This window comes from Microtus ochrogaster, unplaced genomic scaffold (genome assembly GCF_000317375.1).
Source record: "Microtus ochrogaster isolate Prairie Vole_2 unplaced genomic scaffold, MicOch1.0 UNK4, whole genome shotgun sequence".
In the NCBI taxonomy this organism is placed as follows: Eukaryota; Metazoa; Chordata; class Mammalia; order Rodentia; family Cricetidae; genus Microtus; species Microtus ochrogaster.
The window spans coordinates 171591-196567 of NW_004949102.1; the positions used below are offsets into that span (position 1 = coordinate 171591).

A 24977-nucleotide genomic window follows, 5' to 3' on the forward strand; every position below is an offset into this window, starting at 1 on the left:
ACAGAAATGGAGTGAGGTATGCTCAGAAAGGTCAAAGGCCTGTTGTGTGAAGGAGATTTAAATGATCTAGGATAACAGAAAACTCAAGCGAAAAGATTTCCGTAGGATCAAGGACAGTCATGACCAGATTCTAGGAGGCAGAATACAGCAGGCATATAACAGCAAACACTGTACTAAGGAGTAGGGAATGAGTGCCCTCACCCCCACACAGAGGGTAAGAGCAGCTACTGGTAACTAAACGGAGTCAGGGGAACATGGAAAAGCCCATCATAGAAATGGCTCAGGAATCTATACACTACTATTTTAATAAAAGCCAGGTTCACACTGGTGCCAGACCACCTACTGGAATAACTATGAAAGTTATTGTTATACCTGGAAACAGTCTCAATAGAGGACCCTCATTTTCTCTTTGATTTCTAAATATGAATGAACAAGCAATACACGTAGCAATATTTTACAATCACCTGAGGAGATAAACCTACTCTTGGGAAAACATTTCAATCATGGTGCATGCTAAAAGGGAATCTTGACACACGGAGTGTCTCTCAGAGAGGCACGCAGTCTCAAGGACTGCATCAGTGCCAGACTGTACGGGTTTTCTGATCCTCGAGGTGCCATGAGAAAGCTGTCTATTCCAGACAGCAGCTGTTATGAAGTTCAGGGAAGGAATGTGATGTGTCATTGCCCTCAGACTCTGGCCTGAGAGACTCAGGCAAAGTCAATAAACACTCTTGGTTATCGACATCGACTCGAATTGAGATCCGACTTGGACGATGTACATACATACTCAGAGCTAATATGTACCCCCACCCCTTGCCATTTCATATAGGAAGGGAAACACAAGTACTCACTGTCATTTCTGAGGAAGTTGTTAAGTAGCTGGAAAAGAGGAAAGCTATCCCAGGAGTCTTGAGGTTGGGCCTCCAGTGCAGTATCCATATCTACCGTGAATAAAGCCCAAAACTTCTCTGCGTGCTCAGCCAATAAGTCTGGCCACCAGGCAAATGCCTGCAAGAAGATAGAGACGTAAAGGAGAAATTGATGAGTTCTTAGAAACATGTATACATACTATGCCCCTGAAAAATATACCACATGTCTCAGTGTTATAAAAAAGGGAGTATAATGAATAAAATAAAATTTTAAGATAAGAAATTTTATAGGTATGACATGTATATCACATATATATGAACAATTCTACCATTGATAAATGAAACCTAAAACAGACATTTATTACTCCAGAAACATACATTAAACTAAAACATAGGAAAACTTATAAAACAAAAAGAAAAATTCCTCATAAATGAAAATTTTGCGTGACTAATGCGAATGTTTCTAATATTTTCTTTGTAATGAACAGAAATATTACCATATTTATCATCATACTGTATCATAGTTTCCTTTGATTTTTGTCTTTAACAAATGCATGGTATTCTACTATGAGATGATATTCTCCTAATTTTTGAGATTCCCAAGGACAGTGTGGTAAGATCTTTGCAAATAAATCCTCAACTGAAATATGATTATTCTTATTTTGGTTTGGAGATGAAGTGTCTCTCCAAACGATGTGAGTTGGAGGCTTACTGCCGAGCTGGTGGCACTATTTTAGAAGGTTCTAGAAACTTTCAGAACTGGCTGGAATCTGTCTACTCCTTGATTTGACCTGCTGTGCTCACCATGCCTTCCCCGCCATGACAGAAAGAACCACCTGAAACCATAACCCCAGAAAGATCCATCTTCTCTTAACACCACTCCTTGTCGGGTATTCTGGTCACAGTGAGGAACAGTAAGTTTCCTTAGGATACGCTTCTAAATATGAAGGGGTTAAAGGGTGTCTCAAAGCCTCTACATTGCTCTCAGAACAGTCTTTACTCCGGTCCATGCGCTCAACAGCAACAAGTCACAGTTTTACTGTTTAAGAACATAAATAGGTCACACATGGGAAGCCCAAAAAGCATTAACTAAGCTCGCAAAGCCCTGGAACCTGTACCAGATGGGAATCTTCCTGTCCTGGAGAGGAAGGACGTCTGGTGTACCAATGTGAACTAGGCCCCTCGGCAGTTCTGAGACCCAGCAGCTTCAGCTCACCGGGTTCCAGCGATTGTCCCACGTGACTACAAGTCTGCTTCTCAGACTTTAATGGCTGGTAGAGACAGTTCAGGTCTGGCTCATTTTTTACTCGGTACTTGACCAGGCCTGTTCATAACTGGTAATGAAAACAATCACTTTAAAAATGTATGCTTCCTTAGGAGGAGAAAATGATACTTCACTTTTAGACAGTTCTTACAAATAATGGGGATGCCTCTCTTCTCAGTTTTATTTTAATTTGCTTAGCTATAATTATAAAAAAAATGTTAAGTTTTCATTTTCGTACACTTGTAGAATTTTAAAATCATCTTTTTGTGTGCTGTCTTTTAGATCTTGCCTTTGTTTCTTTTCTGTTAAATATTAAATATTTTCTTGTGTGTGGTGTACATACGTGTGTGTGTGGTTGCACATGTATGTGCATGTGCAGGCTAGAGATTTTCTTTGAATCACTCTCTGCCACACATATTGAGGCAAGGTCTCCCACTTGAACCCAGAATTCCCTTAGATGGCTTGCTAGTATAACCAGTGAGCTTGTTCTTGGGATCCCTGCCTCTGCTTTCTAAGCATGAGAATTGCAGGTAGACTGTGGATTTGCCAGATGTTTGTGTGGCTTTGGGGATCTGGACTGACCTGGTTCTCACAATTGCATAGCAAGTACTTTTTCCACAGAGCCATCTCCCAGCCCACGTTCATAATCTTTTAACCGATAAAAAAAAAACATGAAAAGTTCTGTGATACACTTTTATAGTTCTCCCTGTTGAAATAATTCATTAATAATATTTAAATCCAGTTCAAGCGCAGGCCACACCAGCCAAATGAACAGGTAGGTAAACTCAAGAGGAGACTCCCTACCAGATTAGAGAGCACACTAGCTATCAGAACTCCAGATAGGCTGCTAGCCTTTGAACCATATCCATTCTCTCTGTACCCTCCCCTACTATCCTTAATGTCCCCCCTCCTCCTTGTCACCATATCTCAGCCCCCCCCAACTTGGGCGGAGATCCCCTGCTTGACCAAAGTCCACACAAGGGCACCAATGTGTGTAGAAGAAAGATTCCTAAGGGTTAAATCACACTTCAACTGTCACACATTGACAATGGAAGACTTCAAAACCCCGCTTTCAGCAACAGTTTATACAGACAACAGCTAAACAGAGAAATACTAGTTACCAAATGCTATGAGCCAAATGGTCCTCACAGATATCTACAGAACATTTCACTCAAACACAAAACAATATACCTTCTTCTCAGCACCTCACACAACTTTCTCCAAAATCGGTAACAAAGCAAGTCTCAACAGATACAAGAAAACCGAAATGACCTCTTGCATATATGAGACCACCACTGATTAAAAGCTGGATTTCAACAAAAGAAACAGCAGCAATTCTACAAACTCAGAGAAGCTGAAAAACTCTCCACTGAATGAATACTGGGTCAAGGCAGAAATAAGAGAAATCAAAGAAAGCCTAGAATTCAGTGAAAATGAATGCAGGACATAAGCAAACCTAGGACACAATGGGAGCTAAAAGGAAAGTTCACAGCACTAAGTGTCTACGTAAAGAAATTGGAGAGATCTCATACTACAACTTAACAGCACACCTGAAAGCTCTAGAACAAAAGAAACACGCAAACCCAAGGAGAGTAGATGGCAGGAAATAATCAAACTCAGTGCTAAAACCAGTAAATTAGAATCAAAGAGAACAATACAAGGAATCTATGAAACAAAGAGTTGGTTCTTTGAGAAAACTAACAAATAGACAAACTCCTATTCAAACTAACTAAAAGATAGAGAAAGAATATCAAAATTACCAAAATCACTGGGCTTTTCCTAGCCAGCCAGTAGGGAGTTTCCTGTTGGTAGGCTCCCCCTCGCCCTCCTCCCCACAATCCAACCCCATCCAGCAGCCACTCCAAACTACTGGAACCACTTCGCCCCCAAACCTGCCTATCCTCCTGAAACCTCAGTGGAACTCTGAAAGACAGCTTGCTCCAATACTGAGGGGACTTAAGAGGTGAGTGAACAGGGACACGGAGGACACCCTACTCCACAGTGGGACAAAACCCCAGGCCCCTTCCCCAACTCCTTTGGCTTTCCTAGTCTGTCAGCAGGGAGTTTCCTGTGGGTAGGCTTCTCAAAGCCCAAACATATCCACTGGACTCCCCAAGCTACTAACCACACCCCACCTAAGAGTTGAGAGCTGGCTATAATACTGAGGGGACCAAGAGAGAGCACCAAGAGAACAAACCAGGAGAGAAGGAAAAGAGGCTTATAGAGACCTCAAAGACTTTCCGAGACAGACATTGATAGTACAGAGCAGACCAAGAAAAACTCAACCTAAAGAAGGATATCCCTATAAAGGTACAAGAACACCAAGTAGACTGGATTAAGTGGGAGGCTGGGAGGAGGCGGAAATTTTTTTTTCTCAATAAAAAAAAATCCCCTCACCATATAATAATCAAAACACAAAATATATGGAATAAAGAAATAATATTAAGCCGGGTGGTGGTGGCGGCACATGCCTTTAATCCCAGCACTTGGGAGGAAGAGGCAGGTGGATTTTTGTGAGTTCGAGGCTAGCCTGGTCTACAAGAGCTAGTTGCAGGACAGGCTCCAAGGCTACAGAGAAACCCTGTCTTGAAAAACAAAAAACAAAACAAAAGAATATTAAGAGCTGTAGTGATAAGGTGAGCAGGCCTGCTTTTTGTCCTACCCAGCTTCTGCATTGCTAGCTTAGCCCTGGAAATAATAACACGGAAACTGTATTCATTTAAACACTGCCTGGCCCATTAGCTCTCTCCTCTTACTGGCTAACTCTCACATCTTGTTTAACCCATTTCTATTAATGTGCATTGTCACTTGACTGTGGCTGACCAGCATGAGTCTAACCACCATCCATCTTGGGTAGAAGAAGCATGGTATCTGCCTGTCTGTGCTTTCTTCCTCCCACAATTCTGTTCTGTCTTCCCTGCCTACCTATGTTCTGACCTATCAGGCCAAGCAGTTTTTTTTATTAATTAACCAATGAAAGCAAAAGATAGATAGAAGACCCTCCTACATCAAAGAGCTACAAAGAAAAAAGTCAAGTAACATATAAAGGTAAACCTATGAGAATTATACCCTACTTCTCAATGGAAACCATGAAAGCCAGAAGGTCCCAGATAGAAGTGATGCAGACACTAAGAGACCATGGATGCAAGCCCAGACTACTATACCCAGCAAAGCTATCAGTCACCATCAATGGAGAAAACAAGATATTCCATGGCAAAAACAGATTTAAATAACACGTATCCACAAACCCAGCCCAAGAGAAAGTACTAGAAGGAAAACCAACCCAAGGATGCTAAACTACACCCACAAAAACACAGGTATCTGATAACGTCCCACCAGCATAACCCAAAGAAGGGAAACACACAAACACTACCACTGAAAAATAACCAGAATTAACAACCAGTGGTCATTAATATCGTTTAATATCAACTGGCTCAATTCACTCATAAAAAGACACAGGCTAATTGAATGGATATGAAACCAGGATCCAATCTTATGCTGCATACAAAAAAACATACCTCAACAGACACTACCTCCAAGTAAAGGGTTGGGAAAAGGTTTTCCAACTAAATGGACCTAAGAAGCAAGTGGGTGTAGCAATCCTAATATCTAACAAAATAGATTTCAAACTAAAATCAATCAGAAGAGATGGAGAATGACACTTTATACTCATAACAAGAATAATCCATCAAGATGTAGTCTCAATCCTGAACATATACACCCCTAATACAAGAGCACCCACATATGTAAAAGAAACATTACTAAAACTTAAATCGCACATCAAATCCCACACATGAATAGTTTGAGACTTCAACACTCCACTCTCGCCAATGGACAGGTCAACTAGACAGAAATGTAACAGAGAAATAAGAGAACGAACAGATGTAATAAATTAAATGGACTTAGCAGACATCTATAGAACATTCCACCCAAACAGAAAAGAATATACTTTCTTCTCAGCACCTCACAAAACCTTATCTAAAACTGATCACTTACTTGGTAACAAAGCAAACCTCCACAGATTTTTTAAAAATTGGAGTAACCCCCAGTGTCTTATCGGATTGCCATAGATTAAAGTTAGAATTTAACAACAATACTACTCTCAGAAATCCTACAAACCCATGGACATTGAACAGAGAGCTACTAAACCACCCTAGGGTTAAGGAGGAAATAAAGAAAGAAATTAAAGACTTCCTGGAATTCAATGAAAATGAAAACACTGTGTATCCAAACCTATGAGAAACTATGAAAGCAGTGCTAAGAGGAAAATTCATAGCACTAAGTGCCCACATAAAGAAAACGGAGAAAGCTCACATTAGTGCCTTAAGAGCACACCTGAAAGCTCTAGAAAAAGAAAAGAAGCAGACTCACTCAGGAAGAGTAGAAAACAGGAAATAATCAAACTGAGGGCTGAAATCAACAAAATAGAAACACAGAAAACAATCCAAAGAATCAATGAAACAAAGAGCTGGTTCTTTGAGAAAATCAACAAGATAGATAAACCCTTATCCAAACAAATCAAAAGGCAGAAAGAGAACATTCAAATTAACAAAATCAGAAATGAAAAGGGAAACATAACAACAGACACTGAGTAAATTCAGAGAATCATTAGGTCATATTACAAAAACCTGTACTCCACAAAATTGGAAAATATAAAAGAAATGGACAATTTTTTTTTAGATAGATACCATATGCCAAAATTAAATCAAGGCCAGGTTAGTAATTTAAATAGACCTATAAACTATAAGGAAATAGTAGCTATCATCAAAAAACTCCCAAACAAACAAACAAACAAACAAACAAAAAAGCCCAGGGCCAGAAGATTTTAAAGCAGAATTCTACCAGAACTTCTAAGAAGAGCTAATAGCTATACGCCTCAAAGTGTTCCACATAATAGAAACAGAAGGAATACTGCCAAGCTCTTTTTATGAGGCTACAGTTACCCTGATACCAAAACTACGCAAAGACTCAATCAAGAAAGAGAATTACAGACCAATCCAACTCATGAACATGGATGCAAAAATACTCAATAAAATATTGGCAAACTGAATCCAAGAACACATCAAAAAAATCCACATGATCATGTCAGCTTCATCCCAGAAATGTAGGACTGGTTCAACATACAAAAATCTATCAATGTAATCCATCATATAAATAAACTGAAAGAAAAACATCATATGATCATTTCATTAGATGCTGAAAAAGCATTCAACAAAATCCAGCATCTCTTCATGATAAAGGTCTTGGAGAGAGCAGGGATAAAAAGAACATATCTAAATATAATAAAAAGCAATGTACAGCAAGCAAATGGCCAACACCAAATTAAATGGAGAGAAATCCAAAGTTATTCCACTAAAATCAGGAACAAAACAAGGCTATCCTTTTTCTCCATATCTCTTCAACATAGTTCTTGAAGTTTTAGCAATAGCAATAAGATGATAGAAGGAGATCAAGGGATTCAAATTGGAAAGGAAGAAGTCAAACTTCTGTTATTTGCAGATGGTATGATAGTATATATGAATGACCCCAAAACTACCAGAGAACTCCTAAAGCTGGTAAATACCTTTAGTGATGTGGCAGGATATAAGATCAACTAAAAAAAATCAGTAGCCCTCCTATACACAAATGATACAGAAGCTGAGAGGGAAATCAGAGAAACATCACCTTTCACAATAGTCAAAAATAACATAAAGTATCTTGGGGTAACACTAACCAAAGAAGTGAAAGATCTATTGGGAAAGAAGTTTAAATCTTTGAAGAAAGAAATTAAAAAAGACACCAGAAAATAGAGAGATCTCCCATGCTCTTGGATAGGTAAGATCAACATAGTAAAAATGGCAATCCTACCAAATGCAATCTATAGATTCAATGCAATCACCATCAAAATTCCAACACAATTCTTCACAGAGCTTGAAAGAACAATAATCAACTTCTTATAGAAAAACAAAAAAACAAGGACAGCCAAATTAATCCTGTACAATAAAGGAACTTCCAGAGGCATCACCATTCCTGATGTAACTCTGTTACAGAGCTACAGTAATGAAAACAGCTTGGTATTGGCATAAAAACAGAGAGGTTGACCAATGGAATAGAATCGAAGACCTGGGTATTAATCCACACACCTATGAACACCTGATTTTAACAAAGAAGCTAAAGTTATACAATGGAAAAAAGAAAGTATATTCAACAAATGGTGCTGGCATAACTGAATCTCAAGACATAGAAGAATGAAAATAGATCCATATCTATCGCCAAGAACAAAGCTAAAGTAAAAATGGATTAAAGACCTCAATATAAATTTGACCACACTGAACCTCATAGAAGAGAAAGTGAGAAGCAGTCCTCAATGCATGGGCACAGGACCCCACTTCCTAAATATAACCCCAGTAGCACAGACACCGAGAGCAACAATAAATAAATAATACCTCCTGAAACTGAGAAGCTTCTGTAAAGCAAAGGACACATCAGTCAATAAGACAAAACGGCAGCCTACTGAATGGGGAAAGATCTTCACCAACCCCACATCAGAGAAAGGACTTATCTCCAAAACCTATAAAGGACTCAAGAAATTAGACATTAAAATTATAAATAACTTAATTAAAAATGGAGTAGAGAAGTAAACAGAGAATTCTCAACAGAAGAATCTCAAATGGACAAAAGACACTTACGGAAATGTTCAACATTCTTAGCAATCAGGGAAATGCAAATCAAAACAACTCTTAGATACCATCTTACACCCTTATGCTGGAGAGGAAGTGAAGTAAGGGGAATACTATTCCATTGCTGGTGGGAATCCAAACTTTACAACTACTTTGGAAATGAGTATGGTAGTTTCTCAGAAAATTTGAATTCAATCTACCTCAGGACCCAGCAATACCACTCTTGGGCATATACACAAAAGATGCTCAGTCTTACTACAAAGCATTTGTTCAACTATGTTCATAGCTGCATTATTTGCAATAGCCAGAACCTGGAAACAACCTAGATTCCTCTCAACTGAAGAATGAATAAAGAAAATGTGGGACATTTTCACATTAGAGTATTACTCAGCAGTAAAAAACATGAATTTTGCATGCAAATGAATGAAATTAGAAAACACTGTCCTGAGTGAGGTAACCCAGACCCCAAAAGATGAATATGGTATGTCTATATACCAGAGATAAGAGCAAGGAAAGAGATATCTTGATTGAGGGAGCCATTATAGGGTTAGCAAGAAACCTGGCTCTAGAAAAATTCCCAGGAATTCACAAGGATGACCCCAGCTAAGACCCTAAGTAATAGAGGAGAGGGGGTCCGATCTTGACTTGCTTTATAATCAGACTGATGAATATCTTAAATATCACCATAGAGTCTTCATCCAGCAACTGATGGAAACAGAGGCAGAAACCTGTGTAGGAACACTGGATTGAGCTCCCAAAGTTCAGTTTAAGAGTGGGAAGAATGAGCATATGAGCAAAGAGGTCAAGACCATGATGGTTACACCCATTGAAATAGTGTACCTGAGCTAATGGGAGCTTATCAACTCCAGCCGGACAGAGAAAAAGAAAAAAAAACAAGCATAGGACCAAACTAGTCCCTCTGAATGTGGTTGACAGTTGCATGGCTGGGGCAGATTGAGGGGCTGCTGGCAGTGGCACCAGGATTTATCCCTACTGCATATACTGGCTTTTTGAAATCCTATTCTCTTTGGGTGTACACCTTGCTCAGCCTAGATATAGTAGGGAGGTCTTTGGACCTTACACTAAGCAAACTGCCTTACCCCCTCTGAGGACTGGGTGGGGTGAGGTGGGAGGGTATGTGGAGAAAATGGGAGAAGGGGAGAGAATGGGAACTTGGATTGGTATTTTTTAAAAATCTAATGAATTAACAACAAAAATTTAACAAAATCAGAAAGGAAAAAGGGGTCATAACAGCACACAACAAGGAAATTAATAGAAGTAGGTCATATTATTAAAAACCTATACTCTACAAAATTGGAAAATCTAAAAAAAAATAATGGACAATTTTCTTTTTTTTTTTCAACCATCCCACATCAAGATGTTGGTTTCACCTAAATATATGGATAGAAGTATTTTTTTTTGAGGTTTCTTCTTTTTTATTTATTTTATTTCTTTTTTCTGTGTTTTTTTTTTTTTTTTGAGCTATGTATTTTTTTTATGCTCCTGTCCCTTCCTCCCCTTCCCCTTCAACCCTATCCCATGGTCTGTATGCTCCACCATACCACAAGAACAGGTGCTCAACTATGTATATAGCTGCTTATTTGTCTTATTGCTGGAAACAACCGTAATGCCCCTCAACAAAAGAATGGACAAAGAACATATGGTACAACTACACTGTGGGAAAAAGTAAAGACATCTTGAAATTCCTTTTTCTTGCCATTCCACTGGAGGTAGCTGTTCTAACCTGGATTGGAGGGAAGAGGGGCACTGTATCGTTTCCTCCTTGGGATTTCATTTATTGAGGTGGCAGAGGTTAAAGAGCAACAGACTCTCCATGGGGGTGGAGGAAACCCTTCTCAGAAAATCACCTATTGAGGGGCACCTATGGAATGTCATGATAGGAGTTCTCTAAATCTGTCTTGGCTCCAATGTTAATCCACAACTTAGTGTAAGCGATTTGACAGAGGCAGATGGCAATAGTTTATCAAAATAAATCTTGAATGACTTATAAATAAATATATATCTATATAAACAATATAAATATAAATGAATATAATATATAATATAAAGAGGAAATATAAATAAATCTTGAATGATTACTATGTGTGACAGGTTGATAATACTTTGAAAGCCTCGTCAGTTTTGCTCCAATGTAGTTGAAGATGGAGGCAGATAAGCATTAATGCTGTAAAGCATTGAGTTTCTGAACTTTAGACAAAACTTGAGTTATCAGAAGCCCATCCCCTCTCTGCCTGGATTTCCATTTCCTTGTTTATAACAATAATAATATCATTAACCTCTAGGTTATAGTGAAAATAAATCAACATGGAAATTTTTCTTCTGTACAAATGTTAGTGAATGTTATTGTAATTACAAAAATACATTGAAATTAACATACAGATAATGAGGTAACATGCTTTAAAATGTTCAAGTTATACATGGTGGAACATGTCTGTAACCCATCATTGGGGAGGCTGAAGGAGGAGAATTTGCGTTTAGGGACAGGGTGGGCTACACAGTAAGATCCTGCCTTAAAAACAAACAAGTTAAAATGACAAGAAATGTTTAATATAGATTTAAAAAGCTTTGTGTGTCAAGTACTGTTCTAAAGTTTTGAAAGTGTTATCTTAGTTAATCCTACAAATTGCTGTTTTGAGAAGATAGCATAAGTATTCTTGTTTGATATGAAGAGCTAGTAACTGGGAGAACAATTATATAGTTTTCTTAACTATACAAGGTACACAAGATCATCCATCATCAATCCATCCATCATCCATCCATCATCCATCTATCCATCCATCACCCATCCATCATCCATCATCCATCCATCATCCATCATCCATCATCCATCATCCATCCATCCATCATCCATCCATCCATCATCCATCCATCCATCATCCATCCATCCATCATCCATCCATCATGCATCCATGCATCCATGCATCCATCCATGCATCCATGCATCCATCCATCCATCCATCCATCCATCGTCTACTTTGCATATTAGAACACTGCTACTGTTCCTTGATTTTTCTTACCATAAACACATGATTTATTTATATATTTTCTAATTTACCTGAGGTCTGAAGCCTTTAATTCCTTTTAACATTGTAATACATAATATATAATATATATAAAAATGGAAGATTGCTCTAAAACAGAAAACTAGGCTTTGGCATGCTTATTTCATTTCACAAGACAACATTAGTCTACAGTGCTATAATATGTGAATGACTATAGTAGCTTTAGAGACAATTCAATAACTAGCATATCTCTTGGCCCTATAATATATATACACAAGTACACACAGATCAATATGAAAGGCCATCTTCTAGAAGGGGCCAGTAGAATGGACCATAATATAAAAAGATGAAATCTGACTAAAGCCTCTAATTGGAGGCTTCTCGTAGTTCTGATTTATAATTTTGATAATCATTATCCAATATAGACACCTATAAAAAGAAATAAGGTGAAGACACTTTAGAATATATCATTTTAAAATGTTACCTTTGTTCTTATAAGTTTACAAATCAAATATATAAAAATAAACTTAAAGAATTAAAAAAAAATCTCTTTAGTACAAATTGAGCCAGGTGGTTCTGGTGCACACCTTTAATCCCAGCACTTGGGAGGCAGAAGCAGGTGCATCTCTGTGAGTTCAAGGCGAGCCTGGTCAAAGGAGTGAGTGCCAAGACAGCCAGGACTGCTACACAGAAAACCCCTGTCTTGAAAAACTAAGAAGAAAGAAAGAAAGAAAGAAAGAAAGAAAGAAAGAAAGAAAGAAAGAAAGAAAGAAAGAGAGAAAGAAAGAAGAAAAGAAAGTTGAAATACAAATGGCAGAAAATGAAGAGGACATAAGCAGAAAGATATCATATATTGGGAGAAACAACATTAAAATGCTCACATCACGGAAAGCTAGCTACATATTTAATGCCATCGCTCTCAGAATGTCTATGACTTTCTTCATTAAACTATGAAAAAGCTTCTAAAATTCATATGGAACCACAAAAAATTCCAAGTATCCAAAGAAATTGCGAACAAAAAGGACAAAGCATAAGGCATCACACTGCTTGAATTCAAAACATACCAAGGTATTAATTAACTGTAAAGAGACAAAGGGGCAGGTGAGATGACTCAGCAGGCAAAGGTGTCACCAACTCAGATGACCTGTGATCCTGGGACAGACATGGTGGAGACAGACATTGTCTCCACTTGTGGGTGCTGGTGTGTGCACACATAGAATCAATCGATCAACAAGTAGGCAATAAAGAGACAGGCATCAATAGAATAGAACAGACGACTTGGAAGAAAACTTGCACTCATAGTCAACTGATCTTCAGCAAAGGTATGCTGTGGAATAATCTGTCTGCAGTACACTGTAAAGATTTGTCACTCGAATTGGTTTAATAAGAAGTTGGCTGACTGGTAGCCAGGTAGGAAGTATAGGTGAGATAACCAAACTAAGGATGCTAGGATGAAGAAGGGCATAGTTGGAGAAGTCCTGAACGGACACAGAGTGAAGCAAGATGGGCATGCTGTACTGAGAAACGGTACCAAGCCAGATGGCAAAGCATAGATAAGAAATATGCATTAATTTAAATAAAGTAGTTATTTAGTAACAAGCCTGAGCTATTGACCAAGCATTTGTAATTAATATTAAGTCTCTCCTTGTCAATCATTTGGGAACTGGTGGGTAGGAAAGAAAAGTCCACCAACAAAGGTACTAAAAACTATATTGGAGAAAATTTTAAACAAAAACAAAACAAAACAAAAAACAGAAAATAAATGGCACCGAAAAAGTCAAATAACCATGTGAAGAAGCTAGATTCCTGTGATGTCCTCAGCTCCAAAAACCAACTCAAAATGGATTAAACACACACACACACACACACACACACACACACACACACACACACACACAGCCATTGTGAAACTATGGAGAGAAACTATGCAAACACTAGAAGAAAACTAGGGAAGCAGATTCAGATGTTGGAAGGGGCAAGCGTGTAGGTAAGACTTGAAATTCATAGAAAGCAAAAGCAAAAACGGAAGAATGGAATTATGTCAAAAAGATCATATGTACAGTAAAATATCAGTTAACAGAGTAAAGAGATAACCTAAGAGTATGAGAAAATAAGTTGCTTGACTATTATGTATCTGCCAAGGGTTAATGCCAGAATATCTAAGAAAAACAATCCTAAAATTCATATGGAACAATAAAAACACCAACAAATAACAGCAAAACAAACAATAAAACTCCAACAATATTTGGAACCAATAGCCAAAGCAATATTGACCAATAGTATGTATGTATGTATGAAGCCCTCGGTTGGTTCTGTTACCATCACCATATAAAGTTGGCATGCTGAGGTCTGCCTGCAATTCTTGAAGTAGGGGGATTAGAAGTTCAAGGTCATTCTTTGTTACATAGCAAATTAGGTAACTCAGTTGTAGGAGGCCGCTTGGTTGTTCCTGGCTGCTTAGCCCCAAAATAATCACACAGAAACCATATTATTTGCAATACTGTTTGGCCAATAGCTTAAGCATATTTCTGGCTAACTCATATCTTAAATTAACCCATCTCCATTAGTCTGTGTATCACTATGAGGCCATGGCTTACCAGGTAGTTCTGGCATATGTCTTTGGTGAGGCTACATGGCTTCTCCCTGACTCTATTTCTTTCTCCCAGCATTCAATTTAGTTTTCCCCTCCTAGCTCTACTCTGCCCTATCAGGCCAAGCCAGTTTCTTTATTCATTAGCCAATAAAAGCAACACATATACAGAAGGACCTCCCACACCAACCTCATTTCAAAGTGAAACACATACACATAAACCCAAAAACTAATTGTATAGACATGGTAGCATATATTTGGAATCTGGAAACTGGGTAAAGTGGATATGAGTAGGAGGTCAGTCTGGACTATATAGCAAGACCCTGTCTCCACAAAACAAAATTTATAACCATAAAAACAATAACTAACCCAAACCAAAAATAATAACAAAGGCTAGGTTGGAAGCTCTGTTGCCAAGTCTGTGCTTGTTGCACAAGCATGCAAACCTAATTTTGGATTGTGAGCATCTACATAGAGAATCAAGGGCAGATGAGGAGTCAGAGACATGTAGCTCACTGGACCTTGCTGTCCAGCTAGCCTAGCGTGAATATGTGAGCTCTAGGTTCAATGAGAGACCTTGTATCAAAGAATAATGTGGGGGATGACAGAGGAAGACAGACACCCGATGTCAGCCTTTGGTCTGTACACACATATGCACATATGCATGCATGTGTAGCTGATTAGAGCTAATGACTTTTCCAGTAAGCACCTGGACTTTCTAGCTCTATGAAAGGGAATGTTTTTTTTTTTGATGAAGAACTGCTAGATCCATTTGTCTGAAATCTCTGATCTGACATCTTCTCCGTGAAATGTGGAGAAAGTCTTAAAAGATTTAGCTAGAAAAGAGCTAAAATCTTCTTTCTGGGGAGGAAATGCAGTATCTTAAAGAAAAACCTGAGAGGTCAAGAGGTCTCCAGAGGAGGAGGGACTGCCTTAAAAGCAAGTTCCTGTCAAGGAGATGAATATCTCACTAAGGGATTGTGGGAGGACAGAAATGGCCACTTAGTCCTGTTGAGTGGACTGCGCTGCAGAGGGAGGCAGAGTGGAAAGAAGAGTGGGAACCAGAGCCACCTGAAGGTTGTCTTGAGGCAAACGCATTAACCTCCCCAGAGGAGGTGAAGTACAGAGGGAACTAGGCACAGTTGAGAGTAAAGAGACCGGTCCTGAAGTCAGCAAAATGAACCTCAGTGGAGAGTGCCATCCACCAACGCACTCAGTCTGGAGATGACTTTGAAATCAGATCAATTTTTTTCTCTAGTACTGCTTAGAGGGAATATCTGATATAAAGGTGGAAAGAAAGATCTAAAAAAAATACATCAATGAAAGGCAAAGCCAAAAGCTACCGTTTCCAAATTCCTTGCATTGTGTTTTGCTTGGGCTGTAAGGCATTAATTATGCATGTGATTATTAACTAAACACCATCACCTCACAGTGTAGCAAAGGTGAGCCCACTCAGAGGAAAGTTTTGCATTCCAAGGAAAGGCCAAAGTTGACTTTAAAGTGACAGCCATCAAAACGGGTCCTGCTTCACAGTCACATTGAAAGGCTGTCTTATGATAGAAAAAGAGAGAAACAGTTCTACTCACCTCTCTTCCCTGTGGGATTCCAAGAATTTGGAGCATAAGCAGAACAGAAAAATGCCACTATGTTACACAATATTTATAAAGAAGTCAGCAGTATAGTTCCTATGTCATTGCAGCACAGAGGAAGGTGATGCTTCTGTGCTGTAAGTGTTTCAATGGAGTCAATTGCATGTTATGGATTAAAAAACAAATAGTATCTATACTTGAATTGTGTTTGACTCATTATACTTTTAACAAGCACTTTTAGTGACCACATTGACTCTGTTAAAAACATTACGATTTAATTTCTATTAAATGCATGTGAATATTAGCTGCCTTAGCTGAAACACATACTGAACTAGAATATCTTTTTAGATTAAAACAATTTACAATTTAGAAATGCCTTGGACTCCGATGATAATCTCTTTCAGAACAAGACAAAGACGACGAAACATACCTATATTTTATCATATGATCATTTTCTTTGTAGCATGGCAGTGATGCTAGCCCAGAAAATATCCTCCTGGGAATTCATTTTAAATTATTGAAGCAGCTGTTTCTTCAGTTTAAAATAAAATATCCATAACAAGTTCACACATGACAGATGCAAGCTAAAAACTAGATTCCACAGTGTGAGCTAAAAGCAGATGTTTTGAATGATCATATTTATAAGTAGATACAATAAATCTTAGTTGCCTGTAGTAAGGTTCCATGAATACTCTTTGCTAAGAATTTGCTTAAAATATAGACCCTGTAGTTTCTCATATTTTTTGAAAACCAGATTCCATTAAAATTAAATATTCTATAAATTCATATATATATATATATATGTATATATATATATATATATGCTCTGTTTTCTTTTGGTTCATTACATCTGCTTCCTCAAAAATAATAGCACTGTCAGGACACTAAAGTTTATTGTATTTATTTAGTTCTGCATATTTTTTCCATTTAACTCAAAAATCAGGAAATTGTTTTCGTAGATAAACTCACAACTACAGGAAAGAGAAGGTTAAGTCTCAGAATAAGCAGGTTGGTGTGAGAATACTCCAGATCCATAGTAAATGGTAATGTACAGTTAGGACATTGGCTGGCAATGGGCTCAGGGCCAGAGCATTGGGGAACACATAGAAGGGTCCAGGTTCCTCCCAAGCATGGCGAACAACAACAGCAGCCACAACAAAACAACCAGAGGTAGTGAAAACACACAGAAAGTTTGATATAAGGGGGAAGATCACAGTCAGCAGTCACACAACTGTGAATGTTTTCGATTGTAAAGTTCATCACAAATCTCCCATTTAATGCTTACCAGAACACATTTTCACACAAAACGATTGTATCATGGGGATAAGAAAGCAACTGGTTTGTCATTCCAAAATGGGTGTGTTCCAGCTCTGCCAACTATTTTTTATGTATCTTAGGGACTGATCTTCTCGGCTTTCCCATGTCTTTATTATTTATATGAAATTTCTCTCTCTCTCTCTCTCTCTCTCTCTCTCTCTCTCTCTCTCACACACACACACACACACACACACACACACACGCTTTGTAACATACAGGAGTCACATTCCCAGGAACAGATACACACTGAGACTCCAGTCATGCTGTCTTTTCAGTGCTGCCCTGCTATGGCAAAGCCCTTGGGGGAACTTTATGTTCTGGCTCCGAGTCATCACCTCAGCATGATGCTCCTCATTCTGCTGTAGGACTTCTATGCAGAGCTCTGCGAGATGAAGAACCTCTTCCAGCTTCCTGGCAGGACTTGCCTGGTTCATGGTCTCTGTATTAAAAAAAAAAAAAACAATCATAATGTTACCTTGAAAATACAAAGCCAGACATGTTCTACAATGTAGGGATGACTGGAGTACTGAAACAGCACAAGGAAGCACACTTTTGAGAGATAAGGGATGCGAGGAACACAATTGAATGCATTGTCTTTAAAAAGCCGGCTCACCAGATTGCAGAAAATATTTCACCCACAAAGCAATCACAGATCTGCAAGTGCTTTGCCATTTAGTATACAAGAACTAACAGATGCAACAGCACATTAGATGCTCAACTTCTGCAACAAACAAGTTATAATTCTGCTCAAGGTCAGAAGCACAAAGAGAGCAGAGAGCACAGTCTTTTCCTTCTGTCTGCATTGTGTTACCAATGCAATACAGTTCTCACCAGATGAGTCATTCCTGGCATTAGCAGACCGCAGGTTTTTTTGTTGCTATGTGAATTCTCAGTTCATGGTGATCTTAAACCCGAGTACAAAGTCACCTAAAACAACTCTGACAGCTGCAATTAACTGATTTTTCTCCCCTGTGTGTCTGCTGCCACCTCAGTCCGCTTCCAACTGTGGGGGTAGCAGGTTAGGGAAGGGCAGAAGCCTTCTTTGAATTTGAAGGATCCTTTGCAAATTGGTGCAAAGGGACAGAACACATTAAGTGCAGCTACCAGAAATTTAGCAAAAGAGAAGACAAAGTAGCTTTTTTTCAAAGACACAACGAACTGGCAGAAACTAGAGGTGCCCTATATGACACAACTGTCTCAAAACCATATGAAGCACAGTTTTCACTGGGAACATTAAGGATACCCTGCCTCGGTTCACTTTGTGTTGCTATATACAGAATACATGACACTGGGTGCTTTATAAAGAAAAGAGGTACATTATATTCAGTTGGGGCAGCTTTAGCCCGAGTTTGGGTGGCTCCATCTTCTTGGACTCTTAGCATGTTGCAACATGGCAAGGAACTGGGCAGGAAAATGGCCATAAGCACAAAGGATCATGTATGTGAGGTCATCGTACTGTGCAACAACCCATTCTTTCAAGAGCAAACTCTTGCAAACCTCATCTGAGAGGCCAGCACTCACCCCTCTAAGAGTGGTAGCCCCACGGTCCAGTTACTTCCTTCTAAATATCACACCTTAAAAGTTCCCCCATGACTCTGGAGATCAAGATTCCTGTATTTGAGTTTCTGGTGAAAATACTCAAGCTAACCCAAAGTAAATCACAGCAACTCTGCCTTACATTCATGGATCTCTCTGTTGCATTGAGAAGCAAAGGCTAGTGTCACATGTCTGTTGAAAGGGAGGCTGTAAGGAAGGGAAGTCAAGGTTTTTAGAAAAATGAAGTTCCTCCCTTCCTCCTACTTCAGTATCTACTATGTTTTCTAGAAACAAATCTTTGCTTTCAACTTCTCCCCAAATCTCAGTTTTAAATTTGGAATAGATTCTTAACGTTTTCTTGTCTTAGTTCATTCTCAAAGGGCAGGGAAAAAATGCCTTCTGGTTGGTGCTTGCTCATTAAACTTTTAATATGCTTTAAGTCAGTCAGACATGGCATGAAGTGCACAGGTTCCATACCGTACATTCCCCTATGGAGGAGAGGCATTTCTTATACCTTGACAGTAACCAAGAGCACAGTGATTCTGTAGGAACATCTGCCTGTCAACACAGAGATGTTTTCATCTATGGAAAGTAAAGGGAATGAAGCAAGCATATCAGAATGGTGATTACAATGAATGTTTTAGTTCACATTTTGAGATGGGCTCTTGTTAGAAAGCTCAGAATGGCATAGGATGCCTGTGTAGCATAGGCTGGCCTCAAACTCAGAATCTTCTTGTTTTACTGTCTCATATGCTGGGATTATAGACATAAGCCACCATGCTTTGTTTTCCAAAGAAATGTTCCTTTCATTGACTTTCTGGTATTTCTGGTATGTTTTGCTTTCTCTCTCTCTCTCTCTCTCTCTCTCTCTCTCTCTCTCTCTCTCTCTCTCTTTCTTTTAAGATAACATGTCCGTATATCAAACAATTCAACATCCCAAATCACATTATAAAGAATGTCTAGACAAAACAACTCCGAGAGTCCATCTTACACATACAAGAATGGCCAAGATCAAAAACACTGATGATAACTTATGCTGGAGAGGATGTGGGGTAAAGGGAACACTTCTGCATTGCTGATAGAAGTGCAAGCTGGTACAGCCTCTTTGGTTATCAGTATGAAGATTTCTCAGAAAATTAGAAAAAACCTTCCTCAAGACCCAGCAATACCATTTTTGGGTATATATTCAAAGGATGCTCAATTGTCCCACAAGGACATGTGCTCAACTATGTTCATAGCAGCTTTGCTTGTCATAGCCAGAACCTGGAAACAACCTATATGCCCCTCAACAAAGAATGGATAAGGAAAATATGGTACATTTACACAATGGTAGTACTACACAGCAGATAAAAAAGAATGGCATCTTGAAATTCGCGAGCAAATGGATGGATCTGGAAAACAACATATTGAGTGAGGTAACCCAGATCCAGAAAGGCAAATATCATATGTACTCACTTAAAGTGGCTTTTAGACATAATGCAAAGAAAAACCAGCTTACAATTTACAATCCCAGGGAACATAGACAACAATGAGGACCCCCAAGAGAGACAGAGATGGATCGAAACTACATGAGATATTGAAAAAGGCAAAATCTCCTGTGTAAATTGGGAGCATGGGGACCACGGGAGAGGGTAGAAGGGGAGGGGAGGGTGATGTGGGAGTGTCATATATCAATCTGTTGATTTCATTGGTTAAGGAATAAAGAAACTGCCTAGGCCCCTCGATAGGCCAACCCTTAAGTGGGTGGAGTAAACAGAACAGAAGGCTGGGAGAAAGAAGCTGAGTCAGTGAGTTGCCATGGTTCCCCCACTCCAGGCAGATGCAGGTTAAGATCATTCCTGGTAAGCCAGCTCGTGAGCTACAAAGATTAATAGAAATGGGTTAGATTAATATGTAAGAGTTTGCCAATAAGAGGCTGGAACTATTGGGGCCAGGCAGTGTTTAAAAGAATACAGTTTCCATGTAATTATTTCGGGGCATAAGCTAAGCTAGCCATGCGGGCGGCAGGGTGCTGGGGACGCAGCCCCGCCGCTCTTATTTCAACAGGAGGGGAGACAAATATATAGCTCAATAAAACAATAAAAAACCCCAAACACACTGGCATTTTTTTTTTAAAAAAAAAGAATGTCTAGACAACACCTATCAATTCATCCAACTGTTTCAAGATCATTTTAACATTCTTCAACAAAAGTGAAGCCAAGCTAACTCATGACTCAACATGGCAGCCTGTTCCATATGGAGGCACTTCAAGCTATTTAATTAAGAAAAAAGAACCTTAAAAAGTTTGAAAACAAACACATATGTGCTATAGGAGATGGTAAGAGAGTTGAGGAAGCATGGTCATAGAGGAATAGCACGTGTAAGAAGAGAAGTTTCCAGATAGGAGAACTGAAGGCAAGACACTGCGTGAGAGGAGGGTTGGCAGTGATGTGTACAAATGAGGATGGTTCTCTGACAAGCGTTTCCCAAGTTTCATCATGTCAATTTTCCTAACACTTTTAAGTCATGTTTATTGTTTGTTAGTTTTTAATGTATGTAACTCTCATGGTGAGAGAGATAAAATGCAACAAAAACCAACAAACCAACCAGTCAAACAAACAAACAAACAAAAAGATGAAGGAAAGACTTGGACCTTGCGTGCTCTTACCTGGCTAGAGAATGTGCCAGAATTTGCTTCATCACCGTGGGCTTTAAGTAAGATGGGCGACTATTGACAAATGCTACAGTGCAAGTATTGTTGTAGCACCTCAGAAAAGACTGAGCTTTAGGAAAATGTGTTTAGTGGTTGTGTGTAAGAGATTCTGTGACGTCTGTGCAGTAGGACGACGGGCTCTGGGAACACGACAGTAGGATGAAAGGGGAAGATACAAGAGACCCTTCCAAACAGTAATCCAAGCCCTGACTATGCCCACAGGTGCTGAGAATCACTGAATCAGACATTCTTTAAGCTTCCTTGTAATTTAGAAAATCTCTATTGACTAAAACTTTAGGGGTTTTAAACTGGCTGGTGGTAGAACATGCCTTTAAGCCCAAAACTTGGGAAGGCAGGAGGCAGGTGAATCTCTGAATTTGAGACCAGCCTGGTCTACAGACCAAGTTACAGGAAACTTTTGGGTTTTGTTTTGAAATGTACAATTTTAATGTATGTATGTGTGCTGTGTACACACACAAAATACAGTTTTTAAAGGATTAAAAAATAATATAAAATTCAACCACAGACAAAGACCTTATATTTCCTTACATACTTTAGGATATTGTTTACTGAATCCTCAAAGCTACCCTATAAGCTAGAGAATCAGGACTTCTGTTGTTAGATCCAGAGAGGTTGAAGCCACTTTTCAAGGTCATATAGCTACTAAATAGGACAGAATTAAGTCTTACCAAGTGATCAGTCCTAGACACACAAGCACCATTAAATGGACTCAGTAGGTTGTACATACATGTGTATATATACACATATGTTTATATAATGATGAATCAAAGGAGATGATATCACGGATATGGGAGATGGGGAGAATATGAAAGGAATGTGGGTGAGAGTAGAAGCGATGTGGATGCAGTGCTCATGAAAGAAATTGGACGAGACAGACAGACAGACAGACAGGCAGACAAAGAAGCAGAGACAGACACAGAGAGACAGGGAATATAAATGTATCTCACTTTCCGTACAGTTTTGGAGGTTCCTGCCCTTAGTTCCATTGTTTGGGAGAGGCAGTATGCTTTTTTTGAATTTCAGGGAAGCCAGAACTCAACATTAAGACTGTGTATAAACTACCAACAAACCAACTAATGAACAACAACAAAGAAAGTCTACTGAAAAACAATTTGATTACTTTTCACTATAAATTCTCTGAGTAGAAATCACATACCAATATACAGCTTTAGCTACCAGTATGCAATAATGGAAAAGAAATGAGAGACAACTTATTTTTATTTAAGTGTGAATGTGTTAAATCAGCTTTTACGTTTGATACTGTCCTAAACAAACAAACAAACAAACAAACAAACAAACCATTGAAAGCATCCTGTGTCCTAGGTAAAACTCAAAAACTGTTTAAACATTTTATTCTTCCAAGAAAAAGAGGAAGGAAACTTTGTCCTTGAACATAATGGCCACTCTTAATACTTTAAATAAATAGCATTTTTATCAAGCACAATAAGTATACACCCTTGGTTTTCACTCATTTTTTACTGCAGTACAGAAGTTTAATGCACTCCACAGTTGGAACTGTTAGATAACAAGGTTATCAACAGCTCCATTAAAGTCTACACTGAATATCTGAAGCTAGAATCCCTCTTTAAGAAGCTTTCTTCCACTCTCTTTGTAATGTTTCTCCCACATTACAAATGTTGATATTCCTCAAGCTTCACGGTAAGTTGTCAGTTGTTGTAATACATTTCAGAGAGTGACATTTTAAACAGGCATGCCCAAAGCAGAGAGGTTCCTTCATGAATTTCAATGCACTCCTCTTGGCTGGGATTATTCTTCATTCTGGAACATTTTTCATTTTCTATGATAACACTCCTTGGCTCCCTAAAGCTTATTCTTTTAATTACTCCTCTGTATATTTAAGAAGAGCTCCCACTGGGGAAAAGGCAGGGAGATGGGAAGCTGTGAGCAGACAGACTGACTGCTTTGCTATGGTATGCTTTAATTAGGAGTCGAGACTTCAAGGAGCATGTGGACTCCTAGGATGTGCTCCCTGACTGTTTCCTTGCTGCCATTTCTTGTCAGAGTCCCAAGTGGTGGACGAGAAATGATGTTCATGGGGAAGGTTGCAAGGGCGCATGGGAAAATGACTACGCACATCACTTCCTTTTCCCATATTTGATATGTTGATTTATCACACTTAAGATGCAAACTTCATTTTAAAATATTTACTTGATAAAAATCATAAATATCCAGGTAAACTTTACGATTTGACCTCATCACAACTTGGTGAGATTTGTAGGTATCTGGAACACACATGTACCTATGAGCCATTTGTTCCACACCATTAACTCCTTAGGTCTTCTTTGTTGGCTCAGGACATTTCTCTGGGGCAATGAAGCAGTTGGAAAGTCAAAATTGTTATTTGTTTTTTGGCACCTCCTCTTGACAGCCCGACCTTTGATGAGTGGCCTGGTGTCAGACCTAGGGCAATCCGACTCCAGGGACTCTTAAAATGGGCCAATACTCATGGGTCTTCTAACCCCCAGAGGGAAAGAAGATGGGAAATTAGATACCTTCTTTCCCATTAATCCAAAGACTCCCCCCTCCCCCACCTGCCTGACACTGTAGAACTTGTGCATAGGTTGGATGGTTCTGGGGTAGCCTCTGAAATGTGTACCGGCGTAAATGAATGTAGACAGATTGTAATAATATATACAGCGTTAATGGGGAAATAGACTTACAGAACCACAGATTCCCGTGGAGAACAGGAAAGCAGAAGGGGCAGTTGGGAGCACACCCGCAATCTTTATAAGTAAAAAATATCCTCAGGGGACCCCGCCCCCTGCTAGCAAGGTGATTGGCTGTGTCTCTCCTATAGAAATGGGTGCTCTAGAGCAGACAGATTGGAAGGCAACCTCACAAAAGCGTGGGAGAGGTTCTGAAAACTCAATGTCACAGATTTTTGTTAAAATAGTGCTTCCCAGATAACTAATCAAAGAGAACTCAGCACCAATGACATCCATCGAAATGATGCTATGGTTTCAGGATTGCCTACATAAACAGATGGAGCGTCTTCAGTAGATGTGCTATGCATCAGAACTACCTGAAGGACTTTCTGAAACGCAATTTCTTGGCATCACCTCCAGAGTGTCTGATTCCACTGTTTTGGGTGAGGCCTGAGAATTTACATTTTGAAATGTTTGCCAGGTGATGCTCTTGATGTCGGTCTCAGGAGCACACTGTCAGAACTATCCGCGCTCACGAAAGATGGAGTTAGACTCAAAGGTGCTCTGTATAAATCTATTTCCTCGCTTGTTCGAAATTAAGCAATACCACTCTTGGGAATATACCCAAGAGAGGCCTTATCATACAACAAAAGTATATGCTCTACGATGTTCATAGCAGCATTGTTTGTAATAGCCAGAACCTGGAAACAACCTAGATGCCCTTCAATGGAAGAATGGATGAAGAAAGTAT

The 24977-nt window shown here is 39.0% G+C and overlaps 1 protein-coding gene across 7 annotated transcripts in view; it reads right to left on the reverse strand.

Annotated features, from left to right (window-relative positions):
* Positions 1-24977, reverse strand: part of Cadps2 (calcium dependent secretion activator 2) — a 520741-nt gene that overhangs the window by 80833 nt on the left and 414931 nt on the right. For 4 of the 7 annotated variants that reach the window (XM_026788547.1, XM_026788544.1, XM_026788545.1 and 1 more), the window contains 3 exons: positions 17647-17750; positions 15992-16000; positions 852-1008 (listed from right to left, as the gene is read on the reverse strand). In XM_026788547.1, the coding sequence (XP_026644348.1) occupies positions 852-1008; positions 15992-16000; positions 17647-17750 (270 nt within the window). The remainder of the gene's footprint in view (positions 1-851; positions 1009-15991; positions 16001-17646; positions 17751-24977) is intronic. The other 3 variants (XM_026788548.1, XM_026788546.1, XM_026788543.1) reach the window with 1 other exon arrangement.